Source organism: Urocampus carinirostris, chromosome 1, assembly GCF_059441175.1.
Source record: "Urocampus carinirostris isolate Australia breed hairy pipefish chromosome 1, RoL_Ucar_1.0, whole genome shotgun sequence".
Classification (NCBI taxonomy): domain Eukaryota; kingdom Metazoa; phylum Chordata; class Actinopteri; order Syngnathiformes; family Syngnathidae; genus Urocampus; species Urocampus carinirostris.
Genome location: NC_142349.1, coordinates 23626764 through 23643291, shown reverse-complemented (window position 1 = coordinate 23643291; position 16528 = coordinate 23626764). Strand labels below are relative to the sequence as shown.

Below are 16528 nucleotides of genomic sequence, written 5' to 3'. Positions count from 1 at the left end.
CAAAATGTTGAGTCCTGTGATGAGCCAATGCTTAAGCGAGCTGGTTTTCTCTGGATGTGCCAGAGTCTGAGCTTCGCCACGGGCCTGCCTTGAGGCCAGCTCAGATTTATTTGAATGACACAATGGCAGAGGATGCAGAGAAAACACCAGCTGCACTTGCTACATTCCAAGAATATGATTTTCTTTGGTCTTTTCACACATGCCAACATTATTGTTGACCTAGCCTATTATTAGACACTTTCGAAAGCTTTTTTAGCCTAAACTTAACTCTTGGGCTAAGAATATTTTAAATTAAAATGTCACAGAATCAAAACAACACCAATCCTAGATATTATATTTCATGTGCGCATCAACCAAGCGAATTAGCTGCTGCCAATTCCTATATCAGGAAAAAAAAGGACAGAAATACTTTTGTGGCGTTTAGTTGCCAGAATCTGCCAATCAGAGAGAGAGTCTCAAACAAACCTGAAAAGTTATGAAATGAATTGTACTCATGCACTTTATTTAGAAATGTTACCTTAAATTATAATATCGTTGTGTACATTAATGCATACCACTGCATCAATGTTTTCAATTAGTTAGGAAAATAGCTTATATTAACCTCATACATTATTAAATGAACTTTAAGAAATAACAGAATGAGGGAGTTTTATTTACACACACACACACACTCATATATGTGTGTGTTTTTAATCCACAGAGGGTTCGCCCAAACAGAGTACACGCACTTACATTTACACAGACTTGTGATTTATTGTTGATTAGATAGAATTTCATGATTTGATTTAACAGTTTTATTGTTGTTTTTAACCATTTGTTTGTTACTTTGTGGATGAGTTTGTTTTTTAATGCTAGCTGTTTTTGAGCACCTTGCCCTTTCCTGCTTCCTGTATTTGGGTCCGCCAAAAACCACAAGTTTTAAAAAAAAAAATGATAGTAATGAATAAGATGTTGCTATAGTTACTCAGTAATTGAGTAGTTTTTTTACGAAGTAACCCTACTTTTACTCAAGTAATTATTTGGATAAGTTATTTTTTACTTTTACTGAAGTAATATAATTCTGAAGTAACAGTACTTTTACCTATGTACATTTTTGGTTACTCCACCCACTTCTGACGAGAGGCCATTAACATTCTGAAGCTCGGCCGCCACCGCTGTGTCCATGATATCAGTGAACGAGTTCCCAAGACTGGAACCTTCTTGCTGCTGTACATCCAGCACAGTCTGCAAATGCGCTCGCAATTCCCCCAGAAGAACAGGCTGACGTTGTTCGCTTGAAGTGCAGCAAAACCAAATGGGAAATCCTGCATCCCCATTAGTCAGGCTGACAAAGTACAAGAGAGAGCAGAGCATACTTATACTATGCATTTATGATCTCCTCCTTCGTAGAGACTGGCATCCGACTGGAGAACAAGGCCGAAATCATTAAATGGCGCAGTACACAATCATGAAGCGCATCCTGCCATACACAGGGGTGGCAAGGCAACATCATTGGCTTAGTCGTTCTAATGAGCGCCAATTACAGGGATGATGCATCATTTTTATGGACTAACACAGCCAATGCTATGTCAAATGGTAAGTCTTCACTTGGATAAAAGAAAGTCATGGTTGATGTGCATAATAAAAAAAAAATGGGATAAAGCAATTCACCTATCCAAATGTTCAAAGGTGTCTCATAGGATTATCTTTAAAATAATGAATGACCTGCTGTTCTTAAATGTGGGTTGTGTCTTTTAAAAAGTTGAAAGTAAAACATTTTCTATATTAAGTGTGTGCTAACAATGCCCAACAGAGTTCAGAGAGCCATTATATTGTTTTCGTTTCAACTGCTTATCTGCTTTTATCTTTCTTTAAAGCCCCAGTGTGCAATGTTTGACCACTAGATGGCACTGTATTTTCTAATGCGAAGAAAACCCAGTGCCACAGAGCAAAACGTAGCAGCAAGTTGCCAGACAAACATGGTAGAGACCTCAGGTAGGGATTTCACTATGTAAAAGGAACAAAAAAAATTGGACATTTTTTATGACTATTAACATTGGTATGATAGTTCAGGAATTTTTTTTTACTGAATTGAAGTTTGGGCAGCACGGCGGCGCATTGGTTAGCACGTGTGCGGCACAGTTCTGAGGTCATGAGATTGAACCTCCTGTGTAAAGTTTGCATGTTCTCCCCATGCTCGCGTGGGTTTCCACCGGGCACTCCGGTTTCCTTCCACATTCCAAAAACATGCATGTAAGGTTAATTGGCCGGTCCAAATTGTCCCTAGGTGTGAAAGAGCAAGCGAATTGTCTGTCTCTCTGTGCCCTGCAACTCGCTGGCAACTAGTTCAGGGTGTCCCCTGCCCACTGCCCGAGAATGGCTGGGATGGGCTCCAGCAACCCCGCGGCCCTACTGAGGATAAGCGGTGCAGATAATGGATGGATGGATGGAATTAAAGTTTTTTGTTCCTCTAAGAGGGACTAAATATTACACACTGTCCCTTTAAGCGAAGCTGTTCAGGCTGTGGAACACATTATTTAGGAGGGAAGACAGTGGGTGGAGAGTGATATTACGCTTGTCACTAGAGTTTTATGTAAGAGTAGCATGAAATTGATGAAAGTAGGAAAAGGCCTGTTTCAAGTACAGCCTTCCCAAACCCGAAAAAAGATGAAAAAACGTAAACTTTATTCGAGTGCGTCCAAGAAAAGTCATGCACTTGCACGCCCAACTTGAGGAGCTTAACGGAGGCTGCAATGACACAAGCCAAAAGATGAAGTCAGTGAGTAAAAAAAACTTAAATTTCGAACACGCCTTTCAAGCCAAATTGTCTGTCATCGTGAATATGACATTAATGACTCTAATTTACCATAGATAAGCAGTCTTAGCTACTTTAACTGATCAACAGATTCTGTCGGTTTAAAAAATGCACAGTTTAGGAGAGATAGCAGCAAAATACATTAGCCGTGTGGCTACACAAAAATATTTTGAACGGTCAAAAAAAATATTTCTACATCAGATAGAAAGCAATTTTATTATCTTTATGTGATTAGCATGGTATTAAGAGGTTACCACAAGGACAAGTTGCTCCAAATGTCAATGATAACATGCTCATGATGTAATGAACAGCGGATTCAAGCTAATGCAACCACATGTAATGCGCTTGGTTTGTGATACCTTCTTAGAGCTTTCCAGCTGTCAAATTGCAATAACATTTTCTGCTATGCTACATTAGTGTACATTAGCTACATCTTTTTCTTCGCTATAGTGAATTTTAACTTCAAATGGAAACGGTACAGCCCCTCGTTTTACATTTCCAAGCTGAAAAACATAATGCATTTTTTGTTCTGTTTTTTTCAGTGATGTAAAATGTTGGTGTGAAAGATCCACCGGTCTTAAACCGCACATCAAAATACAAAACCAAAAAAAATTAGTACCGCACCTTTTGTGTTTTGCGAGTCAGTCAATGACTAAAGCCAATAATGCTTATTCTATGCTTGTAAATAATGTACTGGCAATTACATTTCAGCAATTAAAAAACAAATAAGACTTGCAAAAAATATATGATTGCCATTTCTTTCCTTTCTACTTTAATGATTCAAAATGTACCGTGTAGTGTGTTTCTCTTTGACATGACCAATTTGTTATGTTGGATCCTTTCTTATCTGGGACAAGTGGGATACTGGTAATAATTACTCTCATTGTAATTGAGGACAAGTGTAGACAATATATAAACATCCAGTTAATTGGGTCTTTCATACGTTGTAGATGCTATTTTTTGTTTTTAAACGAGACACTGTGAATTATTTAACGGCCCTGGTGGTAAAATTACTAAATTAAAACAATAATGATTTGAGGAATAAAATAAATACATAACCTATCATTAAACATGCATCTTAGAAAAATACTCGTAGGTCAAGATACTTGTATTTGTTTTAAATAACTTGAGGCTCATCTAGAGGGAGCTGAAATTATTTTCCACCATCTTACTGGTCGGGGGACCCCCCAAAAAGCAAAGAAAAGGACAAAAATGATGCGGTTTGGTTATCTTGAGATTCTTCCACTTGCTTTGTAGCACTCATTTTCGGTGGCACTACACAATACCACAACATCTAGTAATATAACCCAGTTTCCCTTTAGTTTTTTGCTTGCTTATTATCCTTAAAATCATTTGCTCTATGAAGGGACGCTTTGTGTCTACAGTGGGACCTCGCTACTTCGCGCTTCGATGTTCACGGATTCAGAGCTTCGCAGGCCTAAAGAATAATAATAATAAAATAAAATAATTAAAAACAAAAAAAACAAAAACAAAACAAAACAAAAAAAAAAAAAAAAATATATATATATATATATATATATATATATATATATATATATATATTATTACAGATGTACAATGAAATGACCTGACGTGACGTCACACATTTCACACATTCTAAGTTTTCCTTCCATGTGCACCAATTCCACCTTGAAAGGTCGCGTGAAAGGAGGAACCTGTCGACAAGCATGCAAACAGCTGTCTCGTTCTTTTGCAGCTTGACTATTCCTCACGCCCCATTTTCAAAACATCGAGTACATTTGCTGCCGCTTTGCCCTCACACCACACAATCCGCCATCCGTTTGGGGGAAAGAGAGCACGAGGATCCAAGCAGAAAAACATATTTGCATCAGAAATACAGCCGTAAAGCTGCCTCAAATTATACTTAAAAGCAAAGCCCCGGACGAGCCAAAATCTCACTCATTTGAAATAAGACCTTTGGAAATTAGAGTGTAGGTATCAGAATCCATACGGTGGGACCACAAAAAAATAAGGAAACGCTTTTTTCTTTCTGTTTGGCCCTGTACGAAACGACCCATGGCTTGGTATCAGTCCGCGGCCCAGTGGTTGCTGACCACTGGGAAAGAGTACATGAATGCATTTTTGAATTGCCAAGATCACAATGTGCCTTAGAATCATTATTGTTCACAACATCATCGGCGTGTGCAGAAAACAGAAGCCAAGCAATAGAATAGGCCATCTGCACTCAAGCCGGCTCTTTATTTTGCAATGTGGTCAAAGAATAGTACCGCAAAAGAACATGAAACACGACATAGTTGTTGCAAAAGGAATCACGTGTTGTTGATGTTCTCACCGCAAAGCACTTGTGGTTGTGACGCGTGTGCACAGCTCAGGAACAGACCACACACTCGCCTCATGGCTACAATCCTTATTGTTACAATCATCATCATACTGCACTTGCCACAATTCCAGCATCCGTGTGTGGTGTGTTCCTTAAGGCCAAATTCTCAACACAATAAGAAACCCAAAATACAAGCACACAGCGCAAAGTCATTTTTCGGCTCCTGCAATGCAACAAAAACAATAAATAGGTGTCCTCTGGTATAGACTGTGGGTTTTTACATGAGCAAGCAGCTCTTGGCCCGGTCCTTCCTCAGCACAGGCTCTTGGTCCGTGGGCTCAGTTCGACCGGGAAGCGGTGGGAGGGTCAATTGTGAAGCTCGCTTCAGGCCTCGCCGGGAGGCGCTGCGTTTGATTGGCTGGCGCACCGATGCCAGCGTTGTGACGTGGAACACGTCCCGCACGCTGTTCTCTGATGTCTTAGACGTGCACTCTGTGTAAGCCGCTGCCCCCATCTGCCGTGCCACGCTGCTACCCTGCCAACGCAAAAAAAGGGAGAAGGTGCATTGCTTTTTGGTTTAGATTTTAGCCGGGGAGATAAAAGGCGCACAGAATAAATTTCTATTGGGAGTGGGAATTAAATACTGTAGTATCTCTTTATACGACCACCTCAAACACCAGAATTTCGGTTTACGAGTTTGATTTGCAACAAAAATCTTGCTCGAAGGAAAATCCAGTTCGCAACAGACTTAGATGATACCACAAGAAACAGCTCAAGACTGCTCACAGGTGACTGCCTATCAGCATCAGCCTGTCCAGTTTGCACATGCAAACTACTACAGGCAGAAAAATAAAAAAAATTATGCCGTAAAAATGATATGTACATTAAGTTACAGTAACTTGAATTTTAAATGTACAGTTAATGCTTAATTATGATCAACTATCTTTTGATTTCATACCTGTCAACCTTTGCCAATTTCTCCCCTTATTCATGATTGCAATTTCCTCCGTATTAAGCGATAATAATTTGTTGTTGACTCATTGTTTTTGTCCGGTTTTTATTTTAATGTTCGAAATAAAAGTTTTCATTCATTCATTCTTAATAGACTTTACAAACACAAGGGGGCACGTATATACTCCAGCACGACTGACTATGTAGAATACCGCAACAATATTAGAAAACTAACATTTTCAAACATAAAATAGGAAGCTTGAAAAAATGTCACCATGTTTTGAGAAAATGCTTTTTATTTTATCTAAAAAGTATAATACACCAAATTAAAGGCTCTTAAAAAATACATTTTTGGAGAAACATTGCAGTTTGCTGATGTCAGACATGAAACATAAAAAAAGTCCTCATTTTAGGGTAAAAGGCTGCCTGTCTGAAATCCAGGTAAGCGGCCCCGATGACAAATAACCTTGCAAGCCAGCTTGAAATTCCATTGACAACACGCTTTTTATCATCCTGTTTTTGTTCCTGTGACCAATTTTCTGAGATGGTGACCCTGACTAAAGCTTTCAGAAGATGCTTGTCCTAATGATGGCCGCATGAAGCGGAATATACGATGTTCCTCAACCGGATGACCTGTTAACTGCAAAGTACAAACAAGTCGTCCAGATGAAGCCATTTAGTGAGTCCACCAAGGTTGAAACACTCATTTGCTGGAGTTCGATTGAAAAGTGAGTGACCTCCTTCTCCGCCTCTCCCCCTTCTTCCTTTGTTCCGCTTTCTGAGAACATCTTCAGTGATTCCTTCGATTACACGGTCAAGTTTCTCATCCACATGCTTTGATTTTCCCCATCATCCGCAAGTCACACGCGGGCAGTCGCTTCTTTGAAAAAGGTGGTGAGAAAACGACGCTATTCGAAGCAGATTATGGAAGAAACACGTCAGGTTCAAGCGGCGGTCGGTCGAAGCACCATATGTACTCAGCAGAGGTGGGTGATAATGGGATTTTGGTATCACTCCAATCTAAGTAAATAAAGGGTCGCATTGATCAATACATATCCGATACTTTTCGCTTGGAAATGTCATGATCATTGAACCCTACCCCTTTGAGTTAGTTATTATTATGATAATTACATCATAAACATTTTAGGCACTAATATTTTTCATTTTTTATTAAAAAACTACATTGAAAAAGCGGTACAAAAAAGAAATGGGTTTGTATTACAGCTGTTCCAGAACAAAAGCCGAGGATCAAAACTGCAGCAGCAGGCCAGGTAGAGAAAGGTGCTAAAACTGTACCTGTCAGTCACATGGCATAAACTTAGCGAGTGGCCAAAAGCACTGGGTGAGGGAGAGAGGGGCTGCGCTACTTATATTAAGAAGCGGTTCCTTGAGGAGTGAATTATCCATCCCAAGACAACAGTATCTATGCGATCCAGGTACTTAATAGCGATAATACCGATATTTGGCTCAATCAGCGCACCCCTACCGCTGCGAACTCAATTTAAAATAAACATAGGCCAAGAAACATTGGATAGGATATTTCTTCGACGATACTTTATTAGGTACACTTGCACAACACTCCAAGGAAGGCTTTCTTAACTTAGGCTGCAAACAAGCAGGAAATCAGAAGCATCAAACTCATGTTTGTACCCTATTTTTCGCACCATAAGATGCACAAAAGTGTAAGGTGCGCACCCAAAAATAGTCTTTTGTCATGTATTTGTCAAGCATAAGGTGCATTGGACGAGAGGCGCATGTGATTGAGACAACAGTAAGAGCTACCGTGATAACTGTTGGCTCTTTGTTCCCCCACAGCATATAATAGTGCATATAATAATGCCTCCAATAGTACAAAGATTAATAACTGAATAGGTATTGCTGATTAAAATCACAAAACAACCCCGGAACGCGGTGGTGAGGCCACCAACACTCGATCACCAGTAGTACAGATAATATATGAAAAGGCATGTAGGAGACTACACTGCCACAAATACATTACACCTCACCTTTTCCAACCAATGACTATGCCAACACACGAAAAGACAATCCGCCACACAAAAGCAGGGCACACCAAGGCTCGCAGACAGACATTCCCTTCATCGCCGAAAGTGTTTATTTGTAATCCAAAGCTCAATTATTTACCCCATGTATGTCGTCATGGTACATGACGGAGATTTATTTTTTTTTTGTGTCCGAAGGAAATGGACCTATTTAATCAATCACTCAATTGGAGAAGTTTATTTTAAAAAGCGTTCGCGGGAAATTGACTGGTCACAGGACGCCCCTTCGGTGACTGATGGGTTACAGGGCGGACTTTCAAATTGATAATAATTTTATTTTTTTTACAATACAATAATCCATCACTAGTTCATGTTTGATACTTTGCGGCCTCAAGTCATTGGGAGTTGAAAAATATTCCTGAATTGTTTTTTTTTTAAAATCGTCGCACAAGTGAAAGATGGCCGGCGCCAACAAAAGACGCATTTCCATCATCTAAAGGCAAGAGACAAGACGCATACCGCAGAATTCAGTGAATCCATTTCCCGGATTGGGTGCCTATCATTTGCCATTTCAAGTCTGATTAACTGCAAAAAACGGGGGACTGCAGTGCAACCAATAAATTGGACGTCATATCAGTTTTTTTCATGATGATGATCATGTCTTTGTTTTTAATTGAACTGTCTTTATTGTCATTTGATGACAGTTTAGTGAATGCTGTTTGCAACGAGATTAGACATGGCAATCCGTTATAAACATGTAATGAAGAGAAAAATAAGATCGTGTCAGGATAATTGGGCTATAACATTTACAGGATAGTTCTCGGAAATTGGCTTAAGCTATAAGAACAAAGCATTGGAAAAATAGTACAATAACATCAATTGCCAAATGAGTTAATAAATCAGATATTTATGCACATTTTTCAATGAAACTGGCAGAATATATATTTTTCATGGTTTAGTGGTGAAGGCCCTTGGAAAGACAACCAATTAGTCTTTGTTTTAAGGGACCTGTAGCGCCTACCAGAGGGCAACAGGTCAAAGAGGTAGTAGCCATGGTGACAAGAGTCCTTTATAATGCTTAAATATTTTTGGGTTAAAAAAATATATTCTCTGTTTTTAGGGAATAACACAAAAGTAAAAAAGGATACAAAATATTTACTTTTTAGGGGTAAAAGTTCCAATTGCAGAAAACATTAATATTGTAAAAATTGTTGTATAATCATACAATTTGCAAAAGATTTGATGGATTTGATTCAAAAATCACCAAAAAGAAAAACTGTTTTGGGTCATTCCTGATGCCACCAATCCATTATCTTTCTCTTATCTGGAGTCAGGTAGCCGGAGGAGCATCTTTACTTGTCAAGACCAGACTTTCTCTTCCCCCGCTACATCCTTAACATCCCCGGGTAATCCCAGGCCATCCAAAAGACAGACGTCCTCCAGTGAGTTATGGGTTGTCACTTGGTCACCTTACTAGTAGGACATGCAAAGAACATCTCTCCAGGAAGCTGTCAAGTAGGCATCAGACCCAGATGCACGGGCTTCTTCAGCTGGTTCCTCTTGGGGCGAAGGAGTAGTTCCCAGTCCTGTGCACCATTTTCAGCATAGACCTGAAGATTGGGGTTCTCCTCCTTCCTACATGAAAGGGCAAAATGTGTCCTTCCGTCTTCTGTTTAAACTCGCGCAGTTTCCCAGATGCTGGCAATTTATTTTTATTTTGGTGAAAGGCCGCATCAACTTGGACAACACAGCAGAGAGCTTTTTTGTTCACGTGACAGCTTTTGTGCGGCTCCTGATAGACAGTCCATTAAAATTCACAAGCCAGCCTCACGGTTTACGCGGCCTGATTCATCCCGGAACAGAGGTCGTAGAGGCCGGACTCGCTCATTTGTCAACGTCTGTTTTCTAGCGTTCGAACATGCAAAATACGTCTGCGCGTCCAAAGTCACAAGGTCAGCAAAAATACGAACAAAAGTGCAAAGCACAGGGATATGTGAACAATCTCACATTCTGCTGAACACAAATAAAGAAAAGCTGATTTTTCATCTTCACAAACCTCCCAAGGTTTATTCCAAGAAAGTGTTGGATTTCCAGAGGTTCCATCATTTCAGGCCAGGCTGGTTTTGTAGGTTTATTTTCAGAAATATTCACATTTATGTTTCCTTTGACAGTGATCACACTCTTGGTAGACCCTGGTTATTTCCGTTTTTACTTCATTAACAGTCATAGTCATTTTTTTCTCCATGTATGTACTTGCAGATTCACCAGGACACAAGTGTGTTCTAGTTGCATACTTGGGTGGGTTTTAAGTGACCAAGGCTAGGTTTACACTGCAGATATTGATGCTCAATTGAAATTTTTTTATGATTGATTTTTGCTCACGGACAGACATTCCCTTCATCTATCGGAAAACAAATGCGTCTTGTATGTGATCGTGATCTGTGTGAATACCACAAGTGTCCCGCATGTGCAGAAGAGGACACATGAATTGCACTCAGTCTTTGCCCAAGTATTCATGGATGTTAACGGCATGTTTACAGCAGTGACGTCGAGCGACATGTTGTGGATCCTGTAGTATGCAATGTTTGCTGTTTTGTGAATTACAAAATAAACATGTGTTCATCTTCCATTATTGTGTGACTTCATGATGTTTGTGTCCACTATGGTTTTGATTTCTCTCGGCTTCCCCCTGCCTGGTTGAACGCAGATTAGTGAGGTTTGTCGCCTATTAATAACGTGCAGGTTGCATGAATTCCTCTAGAGCGTTCACACAGCAGTTGCATTCAAAAAGATCAGATAAGCATCAGATTTAGGAACACATATAAAAGTGGCCTGAGTCTGGTGGAAAAAAAAAATCAGACTTGTGCCACTCAGATGGACCATTTACCTGATCGGATACAAGTCGCGTTTGTTCGAAACAAAATTTGATTTTTCCTGCAGTGTAAACCTAGCCTTAGTCAGGGTTTGGGAACACATTTTGAGATACGGGCCGCATTCGGTTAAAGCAGGTTGGCAAAAGGATTAGGGGAGAAAAGATCATTTTATTTTTTTGTATCTGCAGATATAGTATCAAACCCATTACTGTGGCAATATATGAGGGGAAAAGATAATGTAAGCCTATCCAATTTTAATCATGTCATGGCCATTTTAAAAAGACGCATCTTGATTTATTTGAGCTTTTTTGGTACATTCCATTAAGGTTAAAAGAAAAAAAAAGAAAACAAGTTATTTTTAGGATAGCAGCGACGATATGCATTTATTCACAAATACATGTTATATTTCTTTTTTTGTCTATAAGGAAAACATTTATTCTAATTAGTTATTAGTAATTAGTAATTTGATGCATATCTTAAGATAAATACATGAGAAAAATAACAGGTGAAAAAAAACCTTGCCAAATATTTGAATATTGGAGACACAGAGAACAAGAGTGGCACCAAATCAACACATTTTCATTAGCAGTACTTTTATACCATTTCATGTATAACATGTCTCACTTTTTCGTTTAGCGAACCGGATGAAAAAGCGTGACGGGCCACAAGTGGCCCACAGGCCATAATCTGCCCATCCCTGGATTAAGTGATACAGCGCCGTTACCTGCTCGTGCGTGACGGGGATGAGGCGCTGCTTTGAAAGTTCTCTCAGTGTGTTGACGTCTGTCCTCATGTCCAGCTTGCAACCCACTAGCACCACTTTAGCATTGGGACAAAACTCTTGTGTCTCCCCCTGCCACTGAGGACACAGAGAGCAACAAAGACCCGGTTATTAAATTAATAAACTTAGGTGAAACATGTCCCAACCTGTGGAATAAAGCAAGCAGGCACAGTGCTAGAGAAAGAACCGAAAAAAGGAGCCTGCTCCATTTGGTGGCAGATCTGTCCTTGGTAGAGCTTTGAGTGTCATCCAAGTACCCCATAAAATCAAATTAGCTTGATCGGAAACACCATATGTCAAATAATTAGTTGCCAGTTCTATCAAAAAGAGGTAATCAATCAATATTTTCAGGGCATTAGGTGCAAATGTCCGCTTTGCAGCTCTGAAGTTGTTGGAGCTTTTTGAAATAAAACTGAATGTAGTGATTTGCTCTTATCAGCCATTTCTAAAAATTCTAACAAATTATTATGCTACAACCAGTGTTCCTCCCAACAACTAGTACAGGGTATCATCTTGGGACCCTTCACTGTAAATGTGTCATCTCAGCTATGCTCATGATAGATATACAAATAGAGAAACTCATTTGAAAAACGACAGTCCAAAGAAGTACGTAGACGTCAACAATCTGGAAGATAACCGAAAAAAACAACAGTCAGACAGAGGTTCTTCTTGAATAGATGAACGTTCCTACTGTGAGTCTGGTCTTTGAACACGCTGATCCATTGCGGTACACAACTGCTTGCTCTCTACCTTGCAGAGGCGTGGATTTCATCAATAATGCATCTTACCTCCAGGTGATAATCGGCTCCACCAAAACTATTTAAATACGAAATACAAGGCATCTACATTATCTCAAAGGTACGTTTTTTTTTAAGACTCTGGTCTATTATGGTTTCTCTACAGTTACCTTGATCTCTGAATGCTCGCGACGATTTTCCTCATAGAATCCAAACACGTCGTCATGCCATCAGTTTTATAAATGCAGATAATAATTTACCGCAATATTTACGACATTATCTCCAATCTGTAACTCTATAGTGATACTTTGTGGGTTGAGCTGGGGTAGGGTACAGGCCACATTGGTTTGAAAACATTTGCGTATGGAGCTATAGAAAAATATATGGCTAATGGATGTATCTTTTATTTTGCATATGCGGATCGAGAGTCTTGAATCCGATATCTTGTGTTTTTTTTTTTTTGCAAGAAATTTAATATCGTGATAGATAAAATAGATTTTAAAAAGGGGAAGTATAGAAAAATGTATCAAAGTATTTGAATGTTGGCTATAAGCCCAAGGAAAAACTGCTTTTAAGGGGGACACAAAGGGACACAGGCTAAAAAAATCCAGCTGAGTCTAATTGTATTGCCTTAAACAGCGCGTCTTCCATTTTAGGTCAAATAACATCGTTTCCTCAAATATTCTCTGTATGATGAACGGTAGTCATCAAATACAGCTATAGTAGGTGGTTTATTTTGACGGTGGCATTTAGCTTTGGCAACATGCTGTGGACATATTTAAAACTAATGGTCATTGTCTTACTTGATGCGGCTTATTCTTCTCTTTTGCTTCTCTAAGTTTTTGATTAAATCTGTTGGCGGACATAATCTGGATCGCTCGCTGTAGTTTGCCCACCTCTGGGTTAAGTTCGTAAAGTATAGAACAATTAGAAAGTCTGTTGAGTAACATGTTGCAAATATTCTCTTCTAATATTAGTTATTCTGTAGAGCAAAAGTAATCTATAAATGAAAAAAACCCAGATTCCATTTTCAATCCAATGCTGAAAGTATTTGTTAAACATGATCCCCAGATGGGGACAAATTTATATTCAGATAATACAAGTCAAGTTTAATCTTAAAAATTGAGTTTGACATTCCTGGTTTTGAACATTTGGGTGGTTCTTATGCGGCTATATAATTTTTACGGGTAAGAATGGTTTTAAAGTTTGCATTTGAGTTAGACTTTGGTTAGGGTTGAGGTGAGGGTTAGGCAATTAGTTAGAACAGTTATGGTTAGGGTAAGGGGTCTACAAAATGTCAATGGAATGTCTTAGCAACGACAGAGAAACCAAACTCTGTGTGTTTGTATGGGTGTGAATATGTGTTAGATGTGGCTTATGTAGGAATACTGAAACAACAGTTAACGTGTGTCACAAAAAAGTACCAGAACACAACACGGCCTCTAATCATTTGCACGCCATATGACCATCATTGACTCTCCTCTCTGCCTTTGTGATAAAAAAAAAAGTCTGACCGAACAAGCCTGACCCCTTACCCTAAAAACAAGCACAAATCAGACGCTTTGATAGTTTAACCCTTGCTCCTGCTGCTGCTTTGCTTGTCAACGCGAGTTAAAAGTCTAATTTAGGACGGCCGCTGTGGTTACAAGCTTTGAACGCGGCCCTGAGATGAGATTAACAGGGCGACGGCTCGAGGTTAAGGGTCAAGGAAAACCCTCCTAACCCTCCTCTTGTGTCAATTGGATTCATGGGAAGACCAAAAAGCTTGCCGGTGAATCTGTTTGGCTTTGTTGACAGACTTCACTGAGGCGTGTCCACATATTTGAGGTTGTCCTGGATTAGATTTACAAATCCTACAGGAGGAAAAACCATTTAAAGCTCACCAAGATTCTACTGAAGAACAGTAAAGCCAAAGTCACAAATGTGCGTACAACTATCAGTAGTTTTAGTATACGATACCCCCTTGATTTTTTTTCCATCTATAATTAATATAACTTATATTGTACAGACCACAAATCTAAAATTAAACAAACTAGATGTGGTTCCTCGTGAATAGTGCCATCCATGAAGTTTTCTAATATTATATAATTATACCTTGGCACAGAGTTTATAATTGGGAGGCTAATTCTAAAAGGATGTTTTTAGATGTATTATTAAAGGAACATGATGCCTGCAGACCTGTAGGCTCACCAGTACCAGGTCATAGTGACTTTCTAGTAAAATTGTGTTTTTAGTGGTTGACTATGTCTATTAAACCTTACTTCTAATAATTACTTGGTAATAATATAGGAACATAATAGTAATACCATGATACGTTGTGATTCTTAGAATGCATATCAACAAAGTATTCTCTGCTTAAAAAGGGTTGGAAACCACTGGTGTAGTGCAACTAAAAAAAGACTGCTAGAGAGCACAGGAAAGAATATCAACGACAGAGAGTCAAAGTGACCAAACCAAAAGAATTTTCCTCTCATTTTTTTGCCCAGCCTTTCACAAGGTTTTTGCTTTTTGAGGGTGCTGCAAGATAGTAGACAATCATGTCTACGTGAGCCTCATGTTTTGTGAAGTTGCTCTTTCTTTCATGAATATCTTTGAAAAAAACTTGTTCATGTATTTTAATGCAAGTAAATATAGATTTGTAGTGATTTTTTTTTTACCACTAGTAGGAACTAAATAATATAAATTGTCCCCTTAAGAATTGGTTATGTATGTCAAGTCAAGTCATTTTTATTTATATAGGCCTTAATCACAAAGAGTTCAAAGGGCTGCACAGGTTATTGCACGGACTATTATTTCAGACTATTATTACACCATCCCCTGATCGGGAAACAGACAATATGTAAAGACACTGATCATGATAATGCTTTTTCGTGCTTGTTGATATATTCAAACCATATAAAGTTCAAGGCTCTTTTTTATTCACTTTACAGCTGCGTTATTTTATGATCTACAGCCGAATGTATGAGTGATTTTTTACCCTCCTCACAAAATATTTTTCTGATTTCCAGTGAAAAACATAATCTTAGGCAGGAACTATTTCCTCCAAAAGAAAAATGATTTACTACGTGTGTATCTGTGACCAATCGCATCTTCCGAGTCGCCGAAAGCATCTCTTCCCTTCACTGGCAATTTTGCCGCTCATCCCCCATCCCCTGTCTCAATAAGCGTGATGCATGTGTGCAGCCTTCTCCTCTTGAAAACACATTTCAAGGCTGATTTGCGTATTGTACTGCCCACCCTCACCCGACTATGTTCTGCATGGGGATTGAAGGTCAAGTGGATATTTTTGATGAGATGAAAAAAAGCACTGAGGCTACACTTCCGAGCTTTTCGTGCAGGGATTCGATCAAAACAAGTCAGTGACCTTTTTAATGACGCTGTCCAGAGTCTCAGGGCGGCTGATGTCAAAGCAGATGAGGACGGCGTCAGAGTCGGGGTACGCCAGCGGCCTCACATTGTCGTAATAGGAGGAGCCTGGGGACACCAACGCACACGCAAATGTCATATTTGATGAGACAAAAGTCAGGACTTGCAGCGAGAAATAAACGCGTGACCTTGTTCAGAAGTCGAAGCTGTGTGTTCGTCCTCTGACCATATAGACACATATGTCCAATAGTGTGAAAGGTGTCACAACCTTTTAAAGATGTTTTCATTTTCAAATTCAGAATCACCAAAACAGTTCAATTTTCTTTTGTGAAATAGTATTTCTGCCAAAATGTGTCACCGTGCCAGTCTAGCAAATTTCAAGGACTAAAGAGCGCACTCTATAACAATGGGCTCATTTGACATTCTGGCCATTTTTTTCTTTTGGTGCGCCTTACAGTCCAGAATCCAGACAATATGTGAAATATATTATAAAAGTTAATTCCGTTTTAAATATTGGACATCTGCATAGGATACCAGTTTGTTATTTTGAAAATTATTGCCTAATATTGTTTGTTGTTTTGATTACTATGAACTGTTTACGTAAATGCAAGAAGCCCAAAAAGCTGAGAAAAAATATATCTTACGAGATATTTGGGAATTTTTGTTGCTGCAAAATGTTATTGAACTACTTTTTGTTGCACTTTTGATCTACTTTTATCAACTA

At 39.1% G+C, this 16528-nt stretch overlaps 1 protein-coding gene across 1 annotated transcript in view; it reads right to left on the bottom strand.

The window, feature by feature from the left end:
• Positions 1 to 2991: 2991 nt before the first annotated feature.
• Positions 2992 to 16528, bottom strand: part of LOC148373995 (rho-related GTP-binding protein RhoN-like) — a 59978-nt gene continuing 46441 nt past the window's right edge. The window contains exons 3-5 of the mRNA XM_088330953.1: positions 15803 to 15912; positions 11645 to 11779; positions 2992 to 5631 (exon numbers count right to left, since the gene is read on the bottom strand). Coding sequence (XP_088187079.1) covers positions 5374 to 5631; positions 11645 to 11779; positions 15803 to 15912 — 503 coding nt within the window. The 3' untranslated portion in view covers positions 2992 to 5373. The remainder of the gene's footprint in view (positions 5632 to 11644; positions 11780 to 15802; positions 15913 to 16528) is intronic.